The sequence below is a fragment of the Colias philodice genome, chromosome 18 (genome assembly GCF_061535455.1).
Source record: "Colias philodice isolate Cphi_HAF_F1 chromosome 18, ilColPhil1 Martin Lab GWU primary, whole genome shotgun sequence".
NCBI classification, from domain to species: Eukaryota; Metazoa; Arthropoda; class Insecta; order Lepidoptera; family Pieridae; genus Colias; species Colias philodice.
In genome coordinates, this window is record NC_143103.1 from 2,660,687 (window position 1) to 2,679,395 (window position 18,709).

The following is an 18,709-nucleotide window of genomic DNA, read 5'->3' on the forward strand; positions in this document are numbered from 1 at the left end:
TTGTGACTTACTGTCAAGTAATGTGATATATATTTTTGTAATCTTCTAATATTATTTCATAATGTAATACTGCTATCATTAGGCTTCAATAAAATTGTAATTTAACAATTCTTATATACCATAGTACGTAGGTTGTTATCGATCATACATTAACTGTGCATAAACACTGCTAGGGTGTTTATATTAGCATTAAAGATAACTCAACCTGTTTTAAACCAAATAAAATTAAATAATGCAGTTTACAATAAAAGTGTTTTCTTTTATGCCTCTGCAATTTCATCAAGAATTTGTCTAATTCACGTTGTTTCTACAATAAAAAGCTAACGAATAAGAACAGAGACACAATTCAGGGCACGCACGGGCGGTCTTATTTAATTAGCAACAATTAGAGGGATAGATAGGCCAGACCAGATGGCGTTCAAGAAATAAAAGTATAAAGGTCAGGTTATGGTGTCGGTAATATGAAGATATTACCAATTAATTCTAGTTTTGGGAAGAAGGAGGGAACGCTATTTCTACATCACACAAGAGAACTCTATGTGTCACGCGTCTTTTGTAACGCAATTAACCATAATATATAATGTTATCGATTATCATAGCCAAAAGAAAGTACATACTGGTATTTTGTATATTGTCATCTTAGATTAACATATATTTTGATTAGCATTGTTTAAAAACCGGCAGAGCTTCACTTAAAATAAACAGTCGATGTTCCACAATACAATACAACGATCTTACAATTTTATACTTATTCTTTCCCGTGCCGTGTTTAAAGTCAATAAACCCAATAAAATGGGTCGAAATTAATAAGATTCAAACAGTATCATATAATAATATGAAATCGTCGGTTAAATCGTCCATTGCCAGTTAATCGAAATACGATTGTAGCAAAAAAGTATAGTAAAAAGCCTATAGTAAAAAGTAATTTTCAGTTGCGTATTGTTTAAAAGGCTTGGAGTAAATGTTTTCATTGTGTTTTATTTAGCCATAAATGTGACAGGCTATTAATGTTCGCGCAGCAGGCGATCGGGCCCCCTGCGAGCATTTAGGCTTCCGAGTTTCTTTGAAACAATTGATGATATTCAGGAAAATAAGGAGTTTGATTGTGAATGCTATACCTTGTGTGAATCATATACATATATTTTTTTTTTTTTTTTTTTTTTACCTAAAATAATGAACCTAAGGTATCATTATTGAAAATTACGATCTAGCCCTTTACTATAGGCTAATGAGTAATATAAATCTAACTTAATTTGCTAGGTATAGTATGTCTAAGAATGTGTCCATTAACACTTTTCTTAATGTCTCTATTTAAGGCGAAGACACTTTGTTCATGTGTTCTTTATGAATAGCACTCACTATATTACACTGACACTTCACTAAACTAACTCAAAAGGTTTTGTCCTTTTTAGTCTTCTCACTATGTCCGTGTTGTCAAGGAGCTGGATAGCCTCGACGTTCACATGATGGTGAAGTCTGCGTTCGTGAGCTTCGGCGTTTTTTTTAATTATGTCCGTGACGAGATCTACTTTAAGGTCCCGATGTAGGTCGTCATTTCTAATGTACCAGGGAGCATTCACGATCTCTCTCAGCACTTTATTTTGGAATCGTTGTATGATAGTGATATTACTTTGTTTGGTACAGCCCCAAAGCTGACTACCATAAGTCCACAAAGGCATAAGGACTTGTTTATACAAGAGTAATTTGTTTTGCTTTGAAAGTGTAGAATGCTTGCCAATTAGCCAGTACATAGCCTTATAGCGAAGCTCTAGCTCCTCGCGTTTCTTTTTGACATGAGCCTTCCAGCGAAGCTTTGCGTCTAGAGTCATACCCAGGTATTTCGCTGTATTTTGATAAGGTATTACATGATTATTTATGTATACCGGATGATAATTTGGCTTTTTGTTTGTGAAGTCTATGTGAATAGATTTAGACTCATTGAGTTTTACTCTCCATTTTTTCGTCCAGTCAAAGATCGTATTAACAGCTGTCTGAACTTTTTCTACTGCTTCTTCATGAGTGTCACCTGTAGCCATTATAGCTGTGTCATCCGCAAATGTTGCAATGGTGTTGTTCTGTAACTCAGGAATATCGCAAGTGTACAACAAGTACAGAATAGGACCCAGGACACTTCCTTGCGGTACTCCAGCTTTTATAGGCTTAAGCTCTGAATATGCATCATCTTGTCTTACTCTAAACATACGTTGTGATAAGTAAGACTCTAAGATGTCAGTAAACTGTTTTGGGAGCATACTTTTTAGTTTGTATATAAGCCCTTCGTGCCATACTTTATCAAATGCTTGCGCCACATCCAAAAATACCGTGGAGCAAACTTTTCTTTCTTCTAGAGCCTTTTCAATTATATTGGTTATCCTATGTACTTGATCTATTGTAGAATGGCGTTCTCTGAATCCAAATTGGTACTCAGGAATTAAGTTTCTTTCCTCGATTATGGGTTTTAACCGTTTCAAGAAAAGTTTTTCAAATAATTTTGACATGATCGGCAGCAGAGAGATCGGCCGGTATGAAGTAGTCTCATGTGGCGGTTTACCAGGTTTTGGTATCATTATAACTTCGGCTATTTTCCACACATCAGGCACACACTTAAGCCTAAAGGTAGCATTAATGATTGTAGTTAGTTTGACAATAGCCTTCCGCGGAAGGTTTCTAAGGATTTCTCCAGTAATGAGATCATAGCCAGGTGTTTTCTTTCGGCTAAGTCGTTTAATTTCACTGGATACTTCTCTTGGAGTGACTAGTCTTATTTCTAGCTCATCATTTGCTGTTTCTTCTATTAAAGTGAAGTGTTCATTCTCTTCATTGGGTTTGAAAATTTGCTCCAGATGTTGTGCAAATCTTGCTGCTTTTTGCTCGTTGCTGATTGCCCACCTCCCATTCACATCTTTGATTGGTGGGATATGCGTCATTGGTTTTTTTGAACTTTTTGTGGTTTTCCAAAGGGAGTAATCTGTTGTACGATCACTAGTTAGATGACTAAGGAAGATATCCATTGATTCATCTTGAAACTTTTGAATTGTTCTTTTCAGTCTTTTAGTAAGATTATTAAGTACTGTTTTATCATGTGGAAATCTCGTATGATGCCATATCTGTCTTTGTTGTCTTTTTTTGGCTATAAGATTTATTATTTCTGGCGGATAATTATTGGATCTTTTGCTTTTTCTAACAGTAGGTGTATTATTCCAAGCGCTTTTCTGTATATCAACAATAAATTTTCTGATTTCATGCTCCAGATCTTCCTCGCATTTTAGAGGAATTTTTAATTCTATCACAGATTCCAAGTCCTTTTTGAAGCTTTCCCAATTAGTATATTTATTTACTAAAGTAGGATGACTTTCCCTCATTATTATGCTCTCACTTATAGTTAGTATGATAGGCGAGTGGTCTGAGCTCATGTCATAACCTTCCTCAATGTGGAGAAAATTTTGTGATATATTTTTATAAATAAAAAAGTCAATTAAGTCTGGTTTTTTCTGTCGGTCGGTTGGCCAATAGGTTGGTTTACCCGTTGATAAAGTTTTACATTGCGTGTCTCTAATAGCACATAGTAACTCTCTTCCTTTGGTTGTGGTCAGTCTTGAACCCCAGTATACGTTTTTAGCATTAAAATCACCTCCTAATATAAATCTGGTTCCAAGATCGTGTAGAAGGCTTTTGTAATGATCTGCTTTCAAGGAATACCTTGGTGGACAGTATATGGATGAAATGGTTATAGGACAATGCTTAGTTTTTACACTGACCGCCACTGCTTGTATTTCTTCTTTTTCGTATTTATTTACTTCATAATGGTAGATGTTCTCCTTTATAATGACAGCACTTCCTCCTCTTGATGTATTATGGGGATGTAGCGCGTGATAAACTTTGTAGCCTTTGATTTCTACGTGGGATTCTTTGTTGAAGTGTGTCTCTGAGATGAGGCATACATCAATGTTTTCTATGTCTAGGACTGCTGTTAGTTCATTCTGATGTTTTAGCAGTCCATTTGCATTCCATGCCATAATTTTTAATGTATTCGACATTTTTATTGTTTATGATTGGAAGCTCTTTTATTGCTTTCCTCAAGTTTTTTAAGCCTCTCATCAAACGAGGTTAAAAGCTTTAAGATGGTATTCATTTTTTCATCCATGAGTTGGTTTAGTGGCTTATTTTGTGACTGTGAGGATGTTTGTGGCTGCGCTCCTCGTGTCACTGATGCATACGAAAGTTCTTTTGTTGTTGTAAGTTTACTGAGTTTGGTCACTATATACATATTATATGAGAAACAAATAACGGCTTCTATAGCTACTTATAACAAAAGGATTAGAGGAATTAGTAATGTTGAAATTATATTGATTTATCAGGAAACAGAACTAAAACGATAACGTTTGTGTTGTTTGAGCAAATGTAATGATTGGAAACTGTTTAAATATGTATTTTTTTAAATAGCTTTTTATTTAAAGGATTTGTACCTAAGCGACCACCTTGTAAAAAAACATTCACGACCTCGCATTATACCATTAGATATTTATCCTTAGTGTGGAATTAACCCTACTGACCGAGCGAGCGTGACTGTTCCCAATGCTTAAAGATTAATTGAGATAGCAGTTATTGATTCCCATGGTGTACAAACATATAGGCACAGCGGCTGCCGGTCGCCAACGGGTCGATATATTTCTGCGGCCTTTTCGCCATTTGCTTACTTGTAGCGACATTAACAGACGTTAAGGTGATGAATTAATTTTTCTAACATTTACGGCCCTTTTTAAACCTTCGTAATTTTTATATTATTAAAGTTGTCGTGATGAAAATTCTTGACAAGAAAGTTCAATAGTAACACAATACGTCTACCGTTTTAGAAACATGATTCCATGATATTTTCTCGATAGAAAAAAAATACAAAGTTCTCATTGTTATTTTTTTTTAATCTCTGGCATCTTCAAAATAACAAACGTAAAGTTACGACTTTTTGTATATTAACTATAAAACATACAACCTATACGTCTACCGATTTAGAATTTTGAAATATGCGATGGTTTTGAAATAAACAAGAAATACTTGAAATTAGCGCGCGACCAGCCAATATAGCGAGAGCCGCCCTGTACCTTCCTACCCCGATCGCTGCACGAGTCATTCCCGCTACGGCCGTCACACGGGGAACTTGTGTCGCTCGCGCCATCGTAAAAAAGGGTGACAACACAATAAGACAAAATGAGACAAATGGGGACAATAAAGAAAATAAGAAGAAGAAACATAAAGGTTGGAGGAAAAATAATGCTTACAATTGGAACAAATTAATGAAGTAAGTTGGTTTTATTTTAAATTTGATGATAATTGTATTATAGACAATGTTTGATATGTACCCCTGTTTTAAGTACATAACGAATGTGTAAGATTTTTTTCATTTATAGCATAGATAATCTTTTCAGAAATCCGGAATCCAGAAGGAAAATAAACCCACTGATTGTTCACAATGTGAACCCACTCCTTCGTAAGTACCTTTATTCAGTCAAAAATGTATGTTATCAACGCTCTACTGGTTTTATCGCATGATTCCATTTTTAGCAAAAAGCAACAAAGTGCAAAGAAATAAAAAATCATGGTGAACTTAGTGGAAGTATGGTGGCCGTAATATGGAACAGGAGCTCATTGGAGTAGTATTATATTTAAAAAAATACGAAAAAATTTCAAGAATTACATTTCTTAGTAGGTTGTAGATAAGTATGTTGTATAAAGAATTTGATGTTGATATTTATTTCATTTATACTTACTACACCTGTGCGGGAAATTGCTTAGTACTAAAACAGGTTTATATTCATATTTACATAGTAATGTGAGTTTTCATTTCGAAAAATTTTGTGTAAGTATATTAAATTGAGTTCCTGGGTGATCTGGAAACACAATTGGGCCCGGAAGATGGCGCTGCAGTCACTCCTCCTAATCACATGAACCGATTTGGATGAATATTTGTGTGCTCATTTCATTGTTGTGGGATGATTGGTTGATTCGTTTTCACATTAGCTAATATTATGTATTTTTGTTGTAAACTTAATTTAATGTTTATAATACATTATTATTGGTATAAATAAGCCAGTGTTCGTCTCACATTGCTGTACCTGCCTACCTACCCTACCAGGGCCTAACTTTGTTCTGGCTATTTTATTTTGATTATTTGTAATGAATAATCTATACATATAATAAAATCGTAGGAAAGTCAAAACTGTACATTGAATATTTTTTTAAAAGAATACTTGATCCATGATCTATAATCGATATAGAAGCCAAAAATATAGTTTTTAGAATTTTTGTCTGTTTGTCGGTTTGTCTGTTTGTCTGTTTGTCTGTATGTATTTCCGGGCTAATCTCAGAAAGTACTGCATAGATTTACTTCAAATTTTGCATGAATATTCCTAAGAGGTCGGGTGAGGATAGTTTAAACATATTATCATGATATCACCTTCGCGGGAGGAGCTGTGAACCTTTATTTTTCTTACATATTCCGTGTACTACGACAGCGTGCAATCTAAAGACTCATGTTTAAATGTTGGTTTCGAGTAAGCCATGCTATTATCTAGCTTTACAAAATAAAAACTATGTCATTTACGTAATTTGGGCAGAGAAACAGTTTAATGAATTTAGTAGTATAAAGACAAATTTGAAACAGCGCCATCTATGAGATTTCGTAAAAATCAAATCAATTTACATGTTATCACTACTGAACAACTGTTGAAAATTAATAATTTAAATATAATCATGTTATTTATTTAACTCTTTAACCCATATCTTCCCTTCCCTATAAGGTGCGCTTATATTTCGTGTGAATATACTACATTTTTAAAAGTGAGGGTAGATGTTTATTATTTTAAGTCAAACTAGACACCATTACAATTAATCTAATATTGATTGTGTTCATTGGTTACATTTTTAATCTTCGTGTTTTATAAATTTATAAAGAATAGAAAAAATTCGATCACGAGGCGGGACTCGAACCCACATAATTTCGTGATCGAATGTTTCTATTCTTTATAAATTTATTATTTATAAATTTATATTTATAAAGCATTTGAATAAATAAATAAATAAATAAATAAAATTAAAATAAATGTCATAAAACCAAAAATATCAAATTCAATCTTCGTGTTTTGTGAATTTTCACCATGCGTTCCCACAAAAGTTGTTACTTTTATAGGTATTTTTTTTTATAATGATAGCAATTCATGTTTTTTATTGGTTTTATAATGGTTTTATATTACACTTTTAGAATGAAATAATAAAATGATGAATTCTTTTTGACTTTTACAAGATTTTGAGGTGCGTTGGGAACAGTAGTTTGTTGATAAAATTTTATTTGTAAGTAGCTTTTTTTATTGATTTACAATTATTAACGTTTGATTTTTTATTTACAGATTCAATGTTCATAAAATTATATCGCCTTTGGAAGACTATTTCTGCTGACAATTTTACAACACCACTTGAAAATTGATGATTTGATGATGAAGATAGTGGCAGCAAGGATTAAGTGGAAATTAGTAATCATCCGCTTCGTCAATTTTTGACTGAAGTTAATGTCCAACGTATGGTTCAATCATTGGAAGTATCTCGGGTAATTTTGGAGGATATTTTTCAGGAAGGAGAGGAGGGGCAGCCAACCACATATCAAACTACTACGTTTTAGTACCGAAAAAAATGTTATTGCCAAATGAAACATAAATTTTGCACTCACAACTGTACAAGTTATGATTTTTATTTTGACTTTGCTGTTATCTGATTATAATATTTATCGTTATGGCTATCGAGGTACCGACCGTACTGGGATGAGAGTACATGATATTATACCTACTCATCATCCAGGATTGCTTAGAGCATTTTCACACTGAAAAAGATGTTTTCTTTGAATCGTAGTTGCTTCATTTATTTCTTTTTAATCATTTTACATAATATGTTTTATATTTGCCCATTTTCATTATATTTTATAAATAAAATGGAACCAACATAACTTTGTTGTGTAGGTATCATTTCTCTATTAATAATCCGTAGGCATATTTTCCGAGCACCCCATTTAAGGTGCGGTCCTGAAATTATAAAAAGTTAATGTATACTTTTGCCTAATATAAGCTCAAGATCATTTTTTTAGATAAAAATAACAAAAAGAACTTATTTATTAAAATTTAGTAGATAAAAGAAATTATGTTACGATTTTATAAGAAAACACAGTATATTTATTAGGCGGCGGTGATCTCTTCCAGGCAAAAGATATTCATCAGCTCAATAAAATTGAATAGTTGTTGTTAGTTATTCTTTAAATTCACTGATTGTTATGAGCATTTCCGCATGCAAGTTGTATCGTAGTTTAGATATATCATAGTTTTGACACATTACAGTTCCAACAAAACCCTCAAATTTTTGAGCAGAGTTGAGCAAGATAATTTAAAAAATGTGCTGTGTTAAGTATTATAGAAAAGGTTAGTTCGTTGATAATTATCATTTCTTCATCATTTACATGGGTGTTGTTAAATGTTAGTAAAAATAAACTTTGACTGTTAATACTTTTGTTCAGTATTTACCTGTATGATTATTGCTTGGTAATTAATATGTATATTTTCATGTCGTATAGCTAATTATAAACATAAGTGTGATGTGAAACTAGCTGGATTTATTTTTACACACTCACAGCCATATATTTTATATTAAAATAGTGTAAATCATAATATTTTTTCACAATTAAAAATATTTCCTTTTTTCTGATGGTGTTGGCATCGAATTAAACCGCGCTGTCGTTTCGTTCACTAAAAGTGATGTTATGAGGACCGAATATGTAGCCGCCTCAACTTACGGAAACGAGAGTAACCTGCGTTGTCTGTTAGTTATTGTATAGTCGAATTTAACGTTACATGGAAATTGGAATCTAAATATATTATTTATACTTAGGTATATTAAATCTGTACATGAAATATATTTCCTAAATAACTATCACGGGGTGATTAGGGATCGACACTGATGCCAAAGAAGCAAACAGTAAAATTTTTGTCCGTATAACCGGTATAGAAACAAAAACTACTCGACGGATTTAAACGAAACTTGGTACAATTATTTTTCATATTCCTGAGCAGAGCAGTAACTCCATTTTTAAGCTTTCGTCGCGTGTGCAACCTTAATGGTTAAAGCTACACAGAAATCATGTATTCAGAAAGAAATGTTCTCCTTATTATATAAAAAATATCTCCCGACATCATAAATGTCTATCTTTTATGGTTGACTCACAATAACACGTGTAACTTCCGATAGCTTAGGAGTTCGAAGCTTTCTGATTATATTTGTCTATAACACTCTCAGTCCGTTTTAACTCAATTTTTATTTTCATGCATCAGTGCCACCTAAAAAATCTTTATCTCGAAATTCGAGCAAAGCTAAGAAAATGAGAAATAAGAGTTCTCAAGAATCGTTAGAGGTATACTCTAGGCCGAAAACAACACGTGTTATGCCGAGAACCTGAAACCGCTTCACAACGAGAATTGCGGCTCACAGCTGACCGCGAACGGCATGTACTATCCCGTGAGACCGAAACCTTCACTGAGAGGGTATAACGTCTCACAGCTGATCACGGCCGTCACATTTTATCTCGAGAATCTGAAACTTTTACTCAATATGAAGACCGTTTGACAAATGATAGGGTGCACCATAATATTATTCGATCTCTTGAAGATGAACATGAGCATAAGCAATGACTAGAGTAGGGACGCGAATATTACAATTAATTGAGACAAAAACGATTATTAAGTTTGTTTAATGAAAGATTAAGAATTGAAACTATTCGGTCTCTGGAAACGGACGAATAGCGAGAGGCCCCTCTTACTGCAGACAGATTTCGCATAGTCTTAGAGGTAAACATAGAAGATCAATCTACGAATTCGGTGGTGGGGTCCGACAAATATAAAAGTGGGTTTTCTTATAACCTCACAATTGATTACAGATCATCTTCTGTATAGGCGATATTAACGTAGTATGTTATTTTTGTAATGCTTTAAAGTGGAGTAAGGAGTCGGCTTTCGTTTGAAGATACACCGGAACCTTTGAAATCACTACTTTTAGAGGAACATGACGTGCAATCTAAACAGTTCTTAGACAATATTCGCTCTTATAGTAGTGCGTTTCAAATGATCCTTTGGTGCTCAACAATTATCAGAAGGTCCTTTCATGCTTACTTTTAAGATACAAGGTCAAGTTTACCATTTGATAGGATCCCTTTTGCCTGAAGGCCAACCTAAGTTTCTTTAAATATATTTTGTATTCGACTACAACGAATAGTCGAATACAAGAATTATCAATATTTCTCGAATTTAAAACTGAACTCATTTCACAATTTTAGAACATGTTTCATCAGGTTAATTCGTATGTATGCAGTTTTAAATCGACATTAGAAGCTTTTCCTCAAGATGGTGATATTAATATAAGATTGTTATAAATGCCAATAGACGGACATCTATCGGCACTCAGGAACTCCCTGGGCGTGTATAACGCCCAGGCCACAGTATTACAATTTTTCCTACAGCAGGGCGACGAATGTATTTTCGCATAGCAAAGGAGGGGAACTCGCGGGGGGTCAAGTGACGCGGGCCACGTACCATTAACATGCTTAGTTTGTGGTACCGAGCGCGAAAGAAAGTCATCGTGTTTTTGTTTTGTTACTATGTAAACTAACGTACATACTTAGGTACATATTCTATAACGGTGCTCTCAAACTGTTAATCTACATTTAATTTAGATTATTATTTGAAATACTAAGTAATGTAGAATTTTAATCACATTCCTTCATGTTTTCCTCAGATTTTCAATTTTCTCCGATTTTAAGATTTTCAGAGTGTTCAATTTTAATGTAGTTAAATTTTATAAGAGACAATTAAGAACATTCAAAAATAAAGTGTCACGTATTTTTTTTAAACGACGAATGACCTAAAACGACGTAATCGCGGACGAAGTCGCGGGCAACAGCTAGTTACAATTATAATAGAGTGCAAAAAATAAATACATGCGTCAATATATATTGTGTGTGTTTTTTTTAAAACAATTTTTTTATTTAAAAAAATATCATTCCGACCGCGGCTTTGCCCGCGTGGAATTAGGTTATATCGTGAATCCTGTTTTTTCCCACAGAAGTGTTCAGTTCGGATAAAAAGTATCCTATGTGTAAATCCAGGCAATTAGCTATATTTTATCAAAATTGGTAATGTAGTCTTGACGTGATTAAGTAACAACTAACAAAAAAATATACAAATTAATATCCAAAGTTTCGCATCAGTTTTACTGTATTAGTGATATCTTCCACTCTTGACTTTGACTGAGAAGAATTAGGGTTTATAACTTCTTTCAGAAAAAGTACCTTTCATTTCTGGGCATGATGTAATATCTACGTCTAACGTCAGCATCAAATTCTATCTAAATCAATTCAGTAGTCCGCGTTATTGAGTACCATTTCATTTTTTCAGAGTAACAATATTTTTTGTTATTTTAAAGATTATTTATAACCTGTATTATTTTGTAATAAAGTAAACATTACGAAATGATAATAATGTCTAAGTAGTTGTTAAAAAGAAGATTATTTGTTTATAAACAAGAAAATAAAACCAATAAATCAACAATTAAATTAATGTATGACAATATTATAACTGTATGACGACTCCATACATGTTTGTCCCGAGTCGGCCAGCGGCAGCGCGGCGAGTTTGCAAGAATGACTTCGCGCACACCCGCGTTCGCGATAGCGAGCTTTTAGACTCCGCCCGCCAAGCAGTGGATTTTTTTTTGTGTATCGTCTTAAGTGCTAAGGGACACTCGCCGTACATAATTCAAGGTTGCGTTAAGGCGTGGGCGGTGCTTAGCAATGGACAATTTTCACATTGAACTACTTATTCAACGTGTCGATGTCAATAACACAAAAGTATGGACGGCCATAATTAAGGCGTATGTAGAAAGGCATCAGCGAGTATAAACACGTTTGATTTATTACTTAGCATCGCTATTGTATTGAAAACGAACCTTTCAGCAGCGCTAGCTGCACCATTAAGCTCTCTTTATCTCCATTAGCAGCGGGTGCCGGTTTCTCCGGCGACACGACCGCCGGGGCGGTAGTAGTGGGAGGCGTAGTCGTAACAGGTATCGGGGGTGGCGGCGACCGCGCGTCAGGCGGCGAGGGCGCCTTGGGCGCCTGGCCCTCCATACCGAAAAGGGCGAAGCGGAACGCACGAGCAACGTCCGTCACGCTCTCCGAGCGCTTCGTCTGGCTGGCGACCAGGTCCAGGCCGGAATGGAACGAGGGGGACTTGGGTATACCGAGTGGCGAGACTGCACGGCGCGGTTTCGCGTCAGTGGCGGCGAACATAGCGCGGGAGGGCGCGCGGACAGTGGGCCCGGCGTGGACCATCGCAAGCGGCGGCCGGCAGCGGCATCCGAACGGGTGCCGGCGGCGCCGGACCGGGGCGAGTTGCGGGGGCGGCCGGACTGCCGCGCCGCGCGCCGCCAGCCGCCGCCGCGCCGCGCCGCTGCGCGCGCACCACGCCCCTCGCACCGCAATCATTATGCCACGCTTCTGTGCCGTCTACTTCTTATCATTCATATCGCGCAAGGATCTGTGACATAATACTATTCCGAAATTCAATCTAGGCAATACGGAAATTAATGTCCCAATTCTACCAGGGCCTCTCATACTCTACGATTCTCTCCTATAATTATGACTTGGTGATAAATAAAGGACTTTGAATCACACATATCACACGTCACTCTAAGCTTCACATATCAAAAGAAATAAAGTTGTAGAAACGCACAAACTTTATTTATACGACGTTCTTATTAATCGTTCCTAAATTATAGCATACCTAAGTACAGTATGTTAGAACGCCGGATATCAGGTCGATTGTAAACTCTAAATGTTGCATCATCATCGAAAACATAACAGCCATCCGGCCCAATTTCATAACCTAATAAAAGTCGCGCGTCATCCCCGAAAGGCTGTGTTCATAATAATATCAACATACATCGTTCAAACTGCTCCAATATTAAAATAGGTGACTGAACTCCTGCTGTACTACATGGTATATTGAGAAAGATTAAAATAATGTGTCTGTTCTAAAATAATATGCATTCATAGTTCACCCATAATAGGTGGGTGACTGATATAATTGTAACATTAAAATATATTCAGCGAAATCTCATTCATGAAAACGAGAAAAACTTGCAGTTTCATATATCTAACAGCCATAGCAGACGTTCTCAATAATAACTGCGCAACTTTTCCGACATTATCCACCCTAAAAAGTATGCAAGAAAAACACGGGGTGAAAGTTTCAGTTGGTATATTTTCTGATAGTGAGGGTAGATGTTCCTGTATCAGACGGTTATGTCCCCCTTCATCAAACTACCGATCGATGCTCACTTCAATTTGTTGAGTCATAGCGAAAAACTTCGGCAAGGGAAAGTTGTCTTGTAAAATGAGTGTTCCGTAGGTACTATAAATTGATGAAGAGTGAAAAAAGTGAAAATTTACTCAAACATTGTGGTTAATTTTTTATGGTTTTTCAATGTTTAAAAATAACTTTATATGAATATTGTTTAAAACAAACGAAATATCCTAACAACATTTTTAAAAATGTTGCGCCTATTTATTCGCTATGGATTGATTATTTTTTATGTAAATACCTAAATTATGATAAAGGTAGTTCTTTCGTCACGGATCTCTAAAAATCGCAGGTAAAAGGGTGACAAAAAGTTTATGGGCACATTATTGTAATTGATTTGCATTGTTTGTTTTTGAATCAATTCAAAATTGCGTCGTATTTGTAAATTTCGCATTGTTAATTGTTTAACAATGCGAAAATAGAAAAGAATGTTCATTACGATATGAAAAAGAAGTCAAGATATAAATAAAAATGTTGTTTGTATACGTTTTTAAATCTTCCAAGTTACTATGTAATAAGTCTTAGGATTAACAATGTTGCAACTTTTACAGAGCAATAAAATTAAGTAAACCTTGGCTTACGATTAGTTCATCAATGTGGAAAGTAACAGAAATTTCTTGTTCTTTTATATTTTATATTTATCCCAAACTTATAAAATAAAATTTGTTAAAATCTTTACTTTATTCAGATAGTTACCAAATCAAAATCCAACTTCTATGCCATCATGTAGGTACATATTGATGGAGTCATCTAACTTAGGCACAACTATTTTTCTTCAAATTTTTCCCATTTCCAGTCATTGAAGCCATCTAGAGTTTACAACTAGCCTAACAACAAATACTAACATAATCCCTAAATTTGTACAACCAAGTACCTACACAGTACCTATATACCCTCGTGGAAAGACAAGGGACCATTATGAGCATCTCAAAGGGTTAAATTTAAATTACTCGCTTTGTGTGGAAGACACTTCGAGGCCGAGTTAAATAGATTTGAAAGGTCAACGGGTAATTGAGATAAGGAGCAAATTATACGACCTGTTGGTGAAATTAAAACAGTTGGAATGTCTTGCCGAATCGCTTTTTGAGTAGCATACGTAGTTTGGACATTCTCGTTACATTAGCAATTTACCTCCGACCATTGTAATAAACACTAACCCTTTTAACCCATTGACCACCGAGCGGCCCGATCGGGCCGAGACACAATAGATTTTCTATTGTGTCTGTGATCCGAGGACTGACGGAATGTACTTTCCTTCAAAGTTTAATTATCATGACTACAAACGTTCGGCTTTGCTAGTCACGGTATTTTATTCTACCAGAAAAGTATGTATTTTGTAATGTATTTTGCATTTGCATGCTGTACGATAGTAGATGTCTCTCTTACATAAAGGATGTAAATATTGGAATTGATTTCCCTCTCAGAAGCTGGATGTCTGCAGTTCTTGGGAGAGTGAAGTTAGAGCTAGCGCGCACGAGCAACTTTGTCTCCGCAACTATTTTGTCTCTCCCATCAATTTGTATGGGGAGTTGCGTCGCTACGTGCGCGCACTTTCATACTAGCCCATGGGTGGAGAGACAAAATAGTTGCGGAGACAAAATAGTTGCGGAGACAAAGTTGCTCGTGCGCGCTAGCTCTAAGACAGTGCGCGCACGAGCAACTTTGTCTCCGCAACTATTTTGTCTCTCCCACCTATGGGCTAGTATGAAAGTGCGCGCACGTAGCGTCGCAACTCCCCATACAAATTGACGGGAGAGACAAAATAGTTGCGGAGACAAAGTTGCTCGTGCGCGCTAGCTCTAACACTTTTCAAAGTTTCACTCAGCGTAGTTCCTGGAAGTAAGTTTTGTTTGACTTTTGGCTTCCCAGTGACTTTGGGTATCGGTGTAACGAGCAGAATACGATTTATAGGTAAATGTAATTTCAATTCCGAAGAATACTAAGGACACCTGACAGTCTTATAGTTTCATGTATTATAAGGGCTAGAATATGAGTCACACATTCGTGATAGAATACTGTAAAGATGTACTGTACTGTAATGCCAAGGATATTCAGGATCGATCCTACTCAGGACTGTGGTGGATAAAACATTCAAAGACGATATACACTCGTGTCAATACTAAAGTTATATAATAAACCACATTTTCTGCAGAATTATTTCGCAGTTCTAATTATGCCATTTTAAATAGACGATAGAACGAATGATGTTGAATTTAAAGCTTAAAAACTACTTAAACAGTGCACTCCAGCCTCTGTGAACGAATAGAGATTAAAATTCTGAATTTTCGAGATCAAATGAATTGGAAGGCATGTTTTTAATTTTACGACTGCATTAATTAAAAATTCCGACTGCTGCATCCGATAGAGGGTTATCTGATGCAATTTCACGCTTGTTAAATTCTGTATAAATCGTACTTCTATTATGTGAAAATTATATTATAAAGTATGTTAATTATAAAAACAAATTGAATTTTTTAGTGTTAACTAAATGTTACAATGGTATTAACAGCAACGCGAACGCTTTCTCGTAGTTGAATATTGAATATATTCATAAATTAAAAGGTGTCAAATATCCATTCGTGAAATCTCCATTCGTGACTAGTAAAGTTAATTTGTTTCATGATGAAAAGTAAATTAGTTGCATTATGCTTGAGACCGTATATGTGAGATAATGTACCATGTATTGTAGAGCCATTTTAATAGGCAACATTTGACAGTTCAACAAAATTCAACAACGTAACCTAGTAACCACGACATAGAATAACATGATATTTCGTTTTGTTAGAACTGCACATTTGTTTAACTTTTTTCAATTACGATTACATATTTATAATAATAATGACCGATAGAAGTATTTTTAGGACTTGATTTTACTGATAAACCATTCTAAACATAATGAACAATTTCTGATTTAAAGAACTGACGTCGCTACAATTTTGTGTCAATAAACCTTTTTTCTTTTTAAATACCAGAGACGTTACTCTAAAAATCGAAATCTGACATCTAGAATCGAATGCATTGATTACTTGGGAATAAAAATTATCATAAATTATTGACATGTGTTTCAAGTTCGATTGACAAATGTTTCAAGTCCGTATCGATTAATTCACTTTAATCGATGTTTTTAAGCAGGTTACCACCCTATGAAGATAAAATTGATAGACGTCAAATGTTGCCTATTAAATTGGCTCTACTATAGGTACATACAAAGTAACTGAAGAGTCTAATAGACATTACACCCGTTATAAATTGGTTTCTTTCCTTTCGGTTATCGTTAGACTGTTTGCTACTCAGGGGAAATTTGGCGATAATTTACTGTGATGAGGATATGTGCGAAGAATACAATAAAGGATGTGGGGATTATAGTCCTGATTGTTATCTTTTTCAGCAATGTAATCTTTGACAACGATTACATGGCTTACAACTACATATACAAATTAATTTCAATGTAAAAAAAAATTGGACAACGCAGTATACAACACATCTTACAGGCATCTGTAGGTATAACTTATAAGTTAGCAAGGGTGAGATTTCCCTTCCAAATCAGAAAACCCATAAAATTTTATACAATTTTCACACCTACGAATCAGCTACAGGTTTATTAGTATTAAACCATTTAATTGTATAATATTACATACTATCTAGTATCGCAGGCTTGGGGATGTCACGGTCAACCCCCGTTACTATGAAACAATTATTTTTAATACGTGACCATGAATACCTTTTAAAACAATTTGCCACTTAGCAACTACGTGAGCAAAGGGTTGTTTGACCGCTTATAATATTTATGATAATCTCGGAACTCATAAATACCAATGGATAATATCAAAGAAGTTTTAAGTTTCATCAACATTTTCCTACCAATAATAATTATGTAGTGACGCGAGACTTAAATAATGATAAATACTATCAAATACAAGCATTAGTTTTTCACTTTTCTATTTCCTACCAATAATTATCTAGTATCTGTGTCATGTTTGTTTGTTGTTCAATTACGCAAAAACTACCGAACCAACTTTGGTGTTGGTAATTTAACACGCAAATAAATTATCTTCTACGAGGACATTTATTGCTTTTAATCCGAGGCAAGCAAAAGTTGCTATAACAAATGGGCCGGAACAACAATTTCTTTCTTTCGTCTATGAAACTACTTAACAACATACATATAAACGAGACAGAACTATGTATAAACTGAGATAGAAACAAACACAATAAAACGCCGAAATTTTTTTTTAGAAAAAAAATATCAGAACACATAATATGTTATGTTTAATACGAATACGTCGAACATTTAACACATATTTGCCAATTAAACTACCTATATATACATGTAATGGGCACTTTTCACGATGGGAGGCGATTGGCAAGTATAGAGGCAGTAGGGCAGGATAGTGTAGAGGGCCTAAAGGATCGGCCGTCATTTTTTCATAATCGTAATGCTCTTCACAACGCTGCCCATTGTGAAGAGGGCCCATTATGTCCAATACGAATACGTCGAACATTTAGCGCATATAAGCCAATTTAACTACATGTATATGTTACATATGTACCTAATAGCAAACATCTCAACGACGTCTAGAGTAAAGGAAACGGAACTGAACACAAAGGGTGGGATATGGAGAAGCCGGAACGTGCGCCATTCTGCGTTTGTAACTAGACGATTGGAGAACGCAATATACAGCTGTCTAGGTGGCTGAATGTATGTACAGAATGTGAAGATATGTTACGAATTGTACGAAGTGAGCGCGAAGCATGTGTATGGAATTTCTAAAGTTAAATTTCCTTTTAAACTTTTCTTAAAAATAACATTAGTTCATAGTAGTATTAGTATATTATGTAGTTCAAAGTTTTACTACAATTTACGATATTTTAATTACAATGTGTTAAATTAGTGTATGTTTAGCGTGCACGTGACTGTGTGACCAAGGTAATGAGGAACTTAGGTTGCTTTCTTTAGTCAAATTTAATTTCAGACTTCTACCTAAAACTATACCCACATTACAACTTAACTGCAATACGTATAAGTACAAGATCGACCAAGACTATCTTGCCTCACTGACCTTTAATAGGCGGTAATTTGACCAGCTCCTGATTGTGGTTCTGCACGTTGAAGCGGCTGGAGCCCTGTCTGCGCGGCTGGCCGTTCCAGCCGGGCGGGCGGGGGCCGTCGGCGGCCCGTGGCACGATCGCCGCGGGCGGCGGCGGCCGGTTCGCTAGCGGTTGGATAGCCTGCTTCTCTGGACGGGTCTGTAGACAAAAAGGTCTCT

At 35.3% G+C, this 18,709-nt stretch overlaps 2 protein-coding genes across 3 annotated transcripts in view; one reads left to right on the forward strand and one right to left on the reverse strand.

The window, feature by feature from the left end:
- The window catches only part of spas (spastin), an 89,384-nt gene extending 84,626 nt beyond the window's left edge, over positions 1–4,758 (forward strand). The window contains exon 12 of the transcript XR_016317029.1: positions 4,724–4,758. The gene's annotated coding sequence lies outside the window, so the exon portion shown is untranslated. The remainder of the gene's footprint in view (positions 1–4,723) is intronic.
- The window catches only part of LOC149480290 (serine/threonine-protein phosphatase 2A 56 kDa regulatory subunit gamma isoform-like), a 64,165-nt gene that overhangs the window by 16,233 nt on the left and 29,223 nt on the right, over positions 1–18,709 (reverse strand). Inside the window, exon 2 of one of the 2 annotated variants that reach the window (XM_089706636.1) lies at positions 18,503–18,689. In XM_089706636.1, the coding sequence (XP_089562762.1) occupies positions 18,503–18,689 (187 nt within the window). Of the gene's footprint in view, positions 1–12,027; positions 12,431–18,502; positions 18,690–18,709 lie in introns of those variants that run through there. The other variant, XM_089706637.1, reaches the window with a different exon arrangement.